The sequence below is a fragment of the Oryza sativa genome, chromosome 6, assembly GCF_034140825.1.
Source record: "Oryza sativa Japonica Group chromosome 6, ASM3414082v1".
Classification (NCBI taxonomy): domain Eukaryota; kingdom Viridiplantae; phylum Streptophyta; class Magnoliopsida; order Poales; family Poaceae; genus Oryza; species Oryza sativa.
The window spans coordinates 20,818,743-20,830,652 of record NC_089040.1 but is presented as its reverse complement, the minus strand read 5'-3'; the positions used below and the strand labels follow the sequence as shown (position 1 = coordinate 20,830,652).

At 47.5% G+C, this 11,910-nt stretch overlaps 1 protein-coding gene across 1 annotated transcript; it reads left to right on the top strand.

The window, feature by feature from the left end:
• The first annotated feature begins 1,019 nt into the window (after positions 1-1,019).
• Positions 1,020-1,784, top strand: LOC9266658 (CLAVATA3/ESR (CLE)-related protein 2). The gene has a single exon (XM_015787120.3). The coding sequence runs from the start codon at positions 1,095-1,097 to the stop codon at positions 1,371-1,373; it is 279 nt and encodes a 92-aa protein (XP_015642606.1). The 5' UTR covers positions 1,020-1,094; the 3' UTR covers positions 1,374-1,784.
• Positions 1,785-11,910: the final 10,126 nt, after the last annotated feature.

Genomic DNA, 11,910 nt, shown 5'->3' with positions numbered 1-11,910 from the left:
GTAGTAGAGTCAAATATTATCCATCTCTTCTAAAGCCAATTTTTGGAAAGATGATACATCTAAATCCAAAAAATTAACTTAATCGATTACACTTGCACTATAATCCTTTTGACACTAGGCTGACATGGCACTATACATTATTTTACTGTCGACATTAGACAACCCAGAAGTGTGCTCATATTTTTGGTACTTCCTATGTTTCACAATGTAAGATTTTCTAGCATTGCCCACATTCATTTAGATGTTAATGAATCTAGATATATGTATGTGTTTAGATTCATTAACATCCATATGTATGTGTGCAATACTAGAAAGTCTTACATTGTGAAACGGAGGGAATAATTGGAGAATGATTTAGAATCTAAACTCAAAAGACCAACTTTGGAAGGTGTAGAGGCAATTTGTTAGGCTTTGTGGCTTAGTAGGAATAACATAGTTTTTAACAGCTACAATCATATTTCTTTCTTAAAGGTGATATTCAAGACAACTCATTGGACAAGGTTTTGGTCTTTGCTTCTTAAAAATGTTGAAGGAGAGGAAGTACACATCAAGTGCAGGATTCTGAAGAAGCGAGTTATGGATTTTTTTCGAAGAATTGAATCTTAGCCTTTATTCCTCTTTCATCGGTTGTTAAACTTTTATTTGTATGTTCCTATGTAATGGGAGAAGTCTTGTGTACTCGTGACTAGGGTTTTGGCTGTATGCACCGCACAATGTGTAGAGGACGGGTTTAATATAATCCATTATCTAAAAAAAATTAGACATGTATGCATGCCTAGCCGTATCTCAGAAGAATACACGCTGAACCCACGTTGGCCAGCAGCTGCGTCTCACGCACGATGGCCATTTCTCTGTAACGCAAATCGTGCGTTACGTACGACCAATCGATATGAGTGCGAGCTTACACGACCATGCACACACAATTTGATCAATATTTCCTTTTAAAAACTCGTATGCCGGGATTAATTCTAAATGCACGTACTAGCTCTGCAGTTCGAGGCACCCCCCTATATATACCTAAGCTATCCAGCTCTAGCTACTTCGCGATTAGCTATAGCCATCCATCGATCGATCAGGACACCACTGATTAAGCCATGGCAAAGCTTGCCCTGTGCTTCTGCGTCGTCCTCGTCCTCGTCCTCGTCCTCGCTTCCTCGCCGGCGCCGCTCTCCGATGATCGCCGCGCCGCCGGCCTGCTCGGCCGCCGCGGCCTGCAGCAGGACGCCATTGTCGTCGACGGCAGCCCGACGGCGGCGGCCACCGCCACCACGACGACGACGACGGCGTGGCCCCGGCCGGACACGCCGCCGGATAACTGGTACGACGGGACGAAGAGGCTCAGCCCTGGTGGCCCTAATCCACAGCACCACTGATGAACACATCCATCCACGCATGAATTTTGTTGACAGTGATCATATATATCACCACTGTCAGTTAATTACTTCTACCACACCATTCTCTCCACATGATTTTGCATCGCTAATTTTAATTTTATAGCACCGGCGAAGTACCAGATCGGAGTTTAATTTCTCGATCGATGTGCGTGTGTGTGTGTTTCCGAGTTAATAAACCTACTATATAGGCAGACCGATATTTCTGCAGACAGGGACTAAAGATGGGCGTCCCAAGAGTGACAGATGTTGATTTAGCACTTGATAGAAGTGTGATCACTGAAAGGAATAAACGAGAGCTATGTATGATCAGTTCGAACTGATCAGTAATTTTTCCTCAATGTTCGTGAATTATGTTCTCTTTCTTTTTTATATGGAAATAATTAAATCCTATACACAACAAGATGCAGTCAGCCTCAATATGTGATGACATGCACTGAAACTTTTAGTTATTCATGTTTGTGATGACATGCAATAAATTTTATGCCAATCAGCCTAATTAATGAGTCTTCTTGCAATTGAATTTTGAGATGTGCCGTGTTGAACGTACTCTTAATTTGGAGATCTGAGCTGAGTGGTAATTATAATAGTCAAATATAGTTTTTTGTTTCTAGTCGCTATAGCTTACATGTTCTTGGAGTTCCTTTTTAAGCGAGAAAGTGGAATGTTTGTTTGATCCATAGGACCACCAAGGATATGAAATTATGCATGCTTTTTAACTTTTAATCGTCTTATGATCCGGGAAAGAAACAGCACCTCTGTCCTCTTGTTCTTTCCATTCAAAAGAAAATATAAAACAATAGAGTTTGAACACTCTGTGTCATATGCCTCAAATCGGATTAAGAAAGGCATGAGCAATGGAGACCACAAATAAATACTCCCTCTATTTCAAAATATAAGACACAACTACTTTTCTTAGATGTTTCATAATATAAAAAGTGCATACATGCATGTAATTAACTAGCATCTTTTCTCCACCAATTATTATCTTGAACTCTTTCACTCTCAAAATCTCTAATTCTATTGGATGCATGCATTATATTTCTTAAGATGATTTCAAACGAAGAGGTGATAATAATTGTTTCTTAGTCTTTGGTTTAATGATGGTTATGCCTTATTTTGGAGTGAGTAGTGATCTCATTATGTCATGTGGACTAAGACCACACATAAGTTATGGGCTTCCCAATGCTGAGTGGTTTGAAGTGGGCCTATTCAATCCAAAGCAAACCATGGTCCACTGAGCCCATGAAACCACTGGCACCTGGCGGGATTATCCACTCAATTTGATGGACTCTCGTGAAGTCGCGAGTCTCCACTCGGTCGTAGCCATCACCTCCTCCCCCATTGTTGGTATTACTTAACTTTATAGATAAAATTTGCAAGTGAACGGAAAATACCGATGTAGCACTTCACCCGGGAGTATTCTCAGGTATCGATTTCCACAGGAAACGTGTGTGTCAGCTCTTCTCCAGGTTCATCCAAGGACACAAAGCTAAGATAGGCAAAGGGTAGAGAGGATTCACTGGTCGCTTTACTACGTACTCAGATAGGGAGGACTTAGTGGTCTTACCTCTACACCTACCTCACACCTACTGTGGGATGCGGAGCAAAGACCAATCAACTATCTACTACGTACCCAGATAGGGAGGACTTAGTGATCTTACCTCTTCACCCACCTCACACCTTCTGTGGGATACGGAGCAAACACCAGAAATCAACTATCTACTACGTATTTGGACAGGGAGGACTTAGTGATCTTACTTCTACACCCACCTCACACCTACTATGGGATACAGAGCAAACACCGCCTACTGTGGGATACGGAGCAAACACCGGAAATCAACTATCTACTACGTATCCGGACAGGGAGGACTTAGTGATCCTACCTCTACACCCAAATCAACCCTTCTGTGGGATACGGAGCAAACACCAGAAATTAACTATCTACTACGTATCCGGACATGGAGGATCTTAATGATCTTACATCTACACCCAAATCAACTATCTACTACGTACCCAGACAAGGAGGACTTAGTCAAATCAACTATCTACTACGTACCTGGACAAGGAGGACTTAGTGATCTTGAGAGCTGTCACCAGGTCTACACCCACCTCACGCCTACTGTGGGATACGAAGCAAACACCGGAAACCTCTACACCCAAATCAACTATCTACTACGTACCCGGACAAGAAGGACTTAGCCAAATCAAGTATACACCTACTGTGGGATACGAAGCAAACACCGGAAACCTCTACACCCAAATCAACTATCTACTACGTACCTGGACAAGGAGGACTTAGTCACCTCACACCGGAAACCTCTACACCCAAATCAACTATCTACTACGTACCCGGACAAGGAGGACTTAGTCACCTCACACCTACTGTGGGATACGAAGCAAACACCGGAAACCTCTACACCCAAATCAACTATCTACTACATACCCGGACAAGGAGGACTTAGTCAAACCTCTACACCCAAATCAACTATCTACTACGTACCCGGACAAGGAGAACTTAGTCAAATCAACTATACACCTACTGTGTGGGATACCAAGCAAACACCGGAAACTGGGATACCAAGCAAACACCGGAAACCTCTACACCCAAATCAACGGACAAGGAGGACTTAGTCAAATCAACTATACACCTACTGTGTGGGATACCAAGCAAACACCGGAAACTGGGATACCAAGCAAACACCGGAAACCTCTACACCCAAATCAACTATCTACTATGTACCCGGACAACCTCTACACCCAAATCAACGGACAAGGAGGACTTAGTCAAATCAACTATACACCTACTGTGTAGGATACCAAGCAAACACCGGAAACTGGGATACCAAGCAAACACCGGAAATCTCTACACCCAAATCAACTATCTACTATGTACCCGGACAAGGAGGACTTAGTCAAATCAACTATACACCTACTGTGGGATACGAAGCAAACATCCAACTATCTACTACGTACCCGGACAAGGAAACCTCTACACCCAAATCAACTATACACCTACTGTGGGATACGAAGCAAACATCGGAAACCTGTACACCCAAATCAACTATCTACTACATACCTGGACAAGGAGGACTTAGTCAAATCAACTGGACTTAGTCAAATCAACTATCTACCTGGACAAGGAGGACTTAGTCAAATCAACTATCTCTACACCCAAATCAACTGGACACCTACTGTGGGATACGAAGCAAACATCCAACTATCTACTACGTACCCGGACAAGGAAACCTCTACACCCAAATCAACTATACACCTACTGTGGGATACGAAGCAAACATCGGAAACCTGTACACCCAAATCAACTATCTACTACATACCTGGACAAGGAGGACTTAGTCAAATCAACTGGACTTAGTCAAATCAACTATCTACCTGGACAAGGAGGACTTAGTCAAATCAACTATCTCTACACCCAAATCAACTGGACTTAGTCAAATCAACTACCAGACAAGGATACGTACCCGGACAAGGAGGACTTAGTCAAATCAAATCAACTATCTACTACGTACCCGGACAAGGAGGACTTAGTCAAATCATCTATCTACTACGTACCCGGACAAGGAGGACTTACTCACACAAGCCCCAGCCATGCGCGATACCATTCTGTAACGTCCCGCCTAGGAGGACTTACTCACACAAGCCCCAGCCATGCGCGATACCATTCTGTAACGTCCCGCCTCTCCTAGGTCGGGCCCACTTACGCCTCTCCCAGATCAGGCCCACTTACATCTGTAACGTCCCGCCTAGGAGGACTTACTCACACAAGCCCCAGCCATGCGCGATACCATTCTGTAACGTCCCGACCTGGACAAGGAGGACTTAGTCAAATCAACTATCTCTACACCCAAATCAACTGGACTTAGTCAAATCAACTATCTACCAGACAAGGATACGTACCCGGACAAGGAGGACTTAGTCAAATCAAATCAACTATCTACTACGTACCCGGACAAGGAGGACTTAGTCAAATCATCTATCTACTACGTACCCGGACAAGGAGGACTTACTCACACAAGCCCCAGCCATGCGCGATACCATTCTGTAACGTCCCGCCTAGGAGGACTTACTCACACAAGCCCCAGCCATGCGCGATACCATTCTGTAACGTCCCGCCTCTCCTAGGTCGGGCCCACTTACGCCTCTCCCAGATCAGGCCCACTTACATCTGTAACGTCCCGCCTAGGAGGACTTACTCACACAAGCCCCAGCCATGCGCGATACCATTCTGTAACGTCCCGCCTCTCCTAGGTCGGGCCCACTTACGCCTCTCCCAGATCAGGCCCACTTACATCTGTCGTGCTTTTATAGGTCTTTTCTGCACACTTTGTCCTCACCCATGCGCACCCGGGAAGAATTTCCCGATCAGTCACCCATCCCTAAATTGCTCTAGGCCAAGCACGCTTAACCTCCGAGTTCTTTGGAATTTGGCTTTCGGAAAATAAGTTGCAACTTGTTGAGACGGGTATTCTATTAATCCTATTAAGTCCTGGGACGGGATGTCACATATATTCAATTAAAGCAGAGTAATTAACAAGATACAAAAAGTAAGAGGAGATTACCGACAACTCCGGAATTCCTCCGATTTCTTCTACCTTACTCTCTCCCAATTCTAATATACAATAAAGTACACTAGAGCCTCTTGTAATTCATGTCATGCTTCAAGTGTGTGTTTACAAGTGAGAATGAGAGGGGTATTTATAGGTAGAGAAGTGCCTTGGGAGTGTAGAGATGCTCCAAGCATCCAAAGAGCATCTTCTCTTATGTCATGCCAAGTGTCCCTTCTGATGACGGTTGGAGCACTGGAAACGGTCATAACCGTCATGGGGAGGTTGATCTCTACCGAACTCAACTTGGGCCTGGGCCAGCGGCCTCTGTCAGGGTTCGGCCAAACCCTGGCCAGCTCTGTTGGCCCCGGTTTTCGGCCTGGACACTCATTTTGGGCCCCTCATTCTATTGGTCAAGATGGAAGGCCCATTTGGAGGTGTTTAATTGGGTTTCTGGGTCCAAAATTTCATAAGTTTGGATACGCGTTTGATTCTCCTGCTCCTTCGTGTATATTTCTTGTCAACTTAGGTAGTTTGTCACCTGCATAAGAATATGTACTAACACTCGTGGAAATTATTAGAAGTAAACCTTACCACTATGTTGGATGTTCTACATTTATGGCTTTATGCAGGTATTGACGGTGTTAATTTGGTACTTAACAGTCGTCAACACCCATCCCTCCACTGAAGTCATCTTTGTCCCAATCGTCTCCTCCCATTTCCTGACACTGAAGCCTGATCAATCTCCGTCACCATCGTTTCCTGCCTAATCACCACTAGAGCCGATATTGGAGCCACCGCCTTTCTCATTCTTGCCGTCCGATTGGTGTCAGAAACGTCTTCTTCCTCATCTTTGCTATTGGATTGGAGCTGGAGCTGGAGGCCACCAAGCGGCTCTTCTTGTAGATCGGTGAGGTCACCGAGTAGATTTGCTTGTAGATCAGTAAGGCCGATAACTAGGTCTGCTCGGAAGCTACTCGTCTTCACGGTGATAGCAACAATCTTCTCGTTGTCAATAGTGGCACCACCGCACAACAGAGGGGAGCAAAAGAAGGAGAAGGGAATAGATTGCGTTGTGTGTGTGTGTGTGTGGGTGGGGGGGAGGGGTGGGGGGGGGTTGGGGGGATGACCTAACCCAACACGCGGATCCGTGCCTTGGTTCTAGGCTTCGCGAGCTAGCGTGGCGAGGGAAGGTTACCATGACCTTAGCAGGTTACACAGTCGACTCTTAGCCCCACCTACCGAGGCAAACTTAATGTATGCTTTTTTATTTTGGCCTGTGAAATTAAGGTTGGGGCCTAAAATAAAAATGGCATGCATTAATATAAGCTAAGGGGCCTGAACCTATATAAAAATCCTTGTCTAGTATATCTTTTACCTCAATCTTGGGTGTACCATGTGTCTGGGTTACGGGTAAGGTATACTCTCTACCCTTTGATATACGTCAGATATCAGTATGGTATACTTGCGCGTATACAGACATTTTCGGCATACGATAAGGAAATTCATCATGGAGTTCACAGATGGAAGGAGTCCTACTCGGTCAGAACTGGGTCGTCATTGTATCGTGCCAGGTCCGATGTCTCCGAGTCCTACTTGGAGACCAGTTGACCTGCGATATAAAAGGGACCCCCCGGAGGACATAAGGCATCGAATCTCATAGCCGACACATCCACCACAGCCTACGAAGCCGGAACATACATGAGCCAAGTCGCCGGGTGATCTAGTCGTACCAACTCGACTACGATCTCGTTGGTATCATCGAGTTCCACTATTCCTTTTGTAATCTGTGATTTCCATCATATAATCCCATATCAACTGGATTAGGGCTATTACCTACCAAGGGGCCTGAACCAATATAATCCCTGTTTCCTGTTTGCTTGATGTCGTACTACATAGATCGTCGTACCAGCGTACCCCAATACCCTCTATATCCGGTCTACGGGTATCCCCCGTCGACAGTGGCATGCCAGGTAGGCGCACCTGGTGCTCAAGGTTCTACTACTATGACATCCAGCTTCGTCGACAACAATGTCAACACCAACCTCAACTAAGGAGTTCCTACTTCAACAACGCTGGTGTGGACTCAAGTCGGCGAAATCGTCTTCCCGGTTTACACCACGATGCCGATCTCAGCTAGTCCATCAATGGCCGGAAACGAGAACGTAGTGGGTACAACCCAGAACAACTCCCTGTCGAAGGACCCTCCCGCCGGAGCGGAGATTGGAACGTCGACGACATCCGAGCCCGAGAAGGATCCTAGTGCGGCCAAACCTTGTCTTTTTGACAAGAATCACGAGCCGACGAGGATGACTTCCGAGGTGACAAGGTCCTGGTGTCCTATCCACAAAACCAGAAAACACACCTTGCAAGCCAGCTGGGTTTTTCTCAACGTCCACGCTGAAATTCGTGCCTGCAAAGAGCGTGGAATTCAGCGTACTTCTCCAACTCGTGATGTCCATTGTCCTATTCACAAGGCAAAGAATCACGACATCTCAAGCTGCAAGGTCTTTCTCAGCGCCATGAAGACGCCACCTCCTAAGGTCCAGCAGTCACGCATCCCCCTCAGGGATAAGGACAAGGAACAAGGAGCGACGCTGATTTCAGATCGATTTGTTGGGGTAATCGATATCGATCCCCACGAACCATCAGTCTTGCACCTGCTCGAAGACTATGGCTTATCATCAACGAGTACGCCGCGCGAGGTTCTGGCTATCGACGAGTCCGGCACGTCAGCGCGCGCTAATGCGGAAGCGGAAAATCAAGTGACTACACCAGCCCAGCATATTAGGGTCGTCAACGCAATACTGAGGGAAACCCCCTACGATCCCGTTCTGAACGACGATCTCGCACGTTGGACAGAATGACTACGGGAATCAGTGACCAACCTCAGCAACGCGTTCGAAGAGGTCGCTGCCGCAGCACACCCGGAACAGCCACCAACTGGTGATGCTAACGGTGAAAACCCTGAACAGCGGGAATCGCCTCATCGAGCCACCCCTCCACCTCGCGGCACCGGCGATCTCCGCGATCACCTGAATGGCCGCCGAGAGGCGCGACGCACACGAGACAACGAGAACCGTTCCCGACGTCACGTCTCTTCACGGCGTCACGGTAATGAAGAACGAGGAGGCCGTTCGAGTGAAGACCGAGGCCGTGATAACCGCCACAACCGCCACGATCATGACGATCACGAACGGCGGGTGCTGGGCGATACTGGTCAAGGACGTCGCCATAATGACGGCGATGGTGGAGATCGGCGCTGAGACAACAACGGGAGACAACGACAGGATTCTCGAGAACCCAGCCGACGTCCTCGTAATCGTACGCCGGAACCAAGCGACCCATCGTCATCATCGTCATCCTCCTCATCCTCATCATCAGATAGACATCCACGAAGGACGTATGATCGCCGACAACCCACCGCCCCCAGCGCTGGGTGTAGAGCTTTCGGTCGTTCACTTCGAGATGTCCGATGGCCTAAAAGATTCCGACCAGGAACAATAGAGAAATACGATGGGAGTACCGACCTAGAAGAATTCCTTCAGGTTTCTTCAAGGTACACTACGATGCCGGAGCGGACGACAACGCGCTGGCAAATTACTTGCCAACTGCATTGAAAGGCTCTGCACGTTCATGGCTGATGCATCTCCCCCCTACTCGATCTCTTCGTGGGCAGACCTGTGGCAGCAGTTCGTCGCCAACTTCCAAGGAACTTACAAGCGCCACGTGATCGAGGACGACCTACATGCGTTAACGCAGAACTCGGATGAATCCTTGAGGGATTATGTTCGGCGCTTTAATGAGTGCAGGAATACAATCCCCGAGATCACCGATGCTTCTGTAATCCGCGCCTTCAAGTCCGGTGTCAAAGATCGCTATACTACCCAGGAGCTGGCAACGAGGCATATCACGACTACTCGGAGATTATTCGAAATTGTCGATCGATGCGCTCACGCGGACGACGCACTGAGACGCAAGAACGACAAACCGAAGACCGGAGGAGAGAAGAAATCAACCAAGGATGCACCTGAGTCAAGCAAGAAGAAAAATCGCAAGAGTGGGAAAAGGAAAGCTCAAACGGAAGTTCTCGCAACAGAATACGCGGACCCTCCCAAGCGCGCAGACCCACAAAGCAGCGGCACGAAGAAAACATGGTGCCCTATACACAAGTCGGACAGACACTCTCTAGAAGATTGCCTCGTCTTCAAAAAGTCGCTCGCAAAACACATGGCATCGGAAAAAGGCAAGCGAGTACGCGTGGTCAAGAAGGACGCTGAGGCGGCTACTCAGGAATCGGACTCAGCATACCCAGATTCCGATCTCCATGTCTCACACATCTTCGGAAGTTCCGCGGCATACTCCTCAAAGCGAGAATATAAGAAAGTGGAACGTGAAGTCTGTTCGATGTGGCAGGGAGCTGCGCCCAAGATGAAGTGGTCTGAACAGAAGATAGAATTCTCTGAAGAAGACCACCCTAAGACTGCTGTCATCCCAGGGCGATATCCAATTGTGGTCGAACCCACTATTCGGAATATCAAGGTTGCACGAGTTCTGATCGACGGTGGCAGCTCAATCAACCTTCTCTTCGCCAGCACCTTGGACACGATGGGGATCCCACGAAGCGAGTTGACACCCACCGATCAACCCTTCCATGGAATCACTCCTCAGTCATCATCCAAACCATTGGGCAAAATTACGCTGCCTGTGACTTTCGGCCAAGCAAATAACTTCCGAACGGAGAAGATCACCTTTGATGTCACTGAATTCGATACAGCATACAATGCCATCATTGGGAGAACCACACTCGCGAAGTTCATGGCCGCATCTCACAACGCATATCAAGTGCTCAAGATGCCGGGACCGAAGGGAACAATCACTATTCAAGAGAATGCTAAGCTGGTAGTGCAATGCGACAAACGGAGCCTCGACATGGTTGAGCACATGCCCAGCCCACCTGCCACAGCAGAACCACCCAAGAAAGTGGGCAAGATGAACAAGACGCTGAAACCAGACGGCGCAATCAAGATCGTTCCACTCTCTAGTGCCAACCCCGACAAGACCGTCAAGATCGGGGTATCACTAGGAGAGAAATAGGAACTCGCGCTCATCACCTTCCTCCGCGACAATGCTGACGTGTTCGCTTGGCAGCCGTCCGACATGCCGGGGGTACCCAGGGAGGTGATTGAGCACAAACTCATGGTGCGACCCGATGCCAAGCCAGTAAAGCAAAAACTGCGGAGATTTGCACCAGATCGAAAACAAGCCATACGAGAAGAGCTCGACAAGCTTCTCAAAGCTGGTTTCATCAGAGAGGTACTCCATCCAGAGTGGCTAGCCAACCCAGTCATGGTGCGGAAGGCCAACGGGAAATGGAGAATGTGTGTCGATTTCACCGACCTCAACAAGGAGTGTCCCAAGGATCACTTCCCTCTTCCTCGAATAGACCAACTGGTGGACTCAACAGCCGGTTGTGAGTTGTTGAGCTTTCTCGACGCTTACTCCGGCTACCACCAAATCAGCATGGCGAAAGAGGACGAGGAAAAGACAGCATTCATCACGCCGTTCGGGGTATTCTACTATGTTAAGATGCCGTTCGGACTAATAACTGCAGGAAACACTTTCCAGAGCACGGTCCAGGGCACGTTTAGCAACCAACTCGGAAACAATGTCGAGGCCTACGTTAATGACATTGTTGTCAAGACCAAGACAAGCGACTCATTGATTGATGATCTGCGGGAAACGTTCGACAACCTCCGACGATATCGCCTCATGCTCAATCAGGAGAAGTGCACGTTCAGAGTACCATCGGGCAAGCTGCTCGGTTTCCTCGTTTCTGGCAGAGGAATAGAAGCAAATTCTGAGAAGATCAAGGCAATCGAGAACATGAAGTCGCCTACAAGACTCAAGGAAGTACATAAGCTAACCGGATGCATGGCGGCACTAAGCAGGTA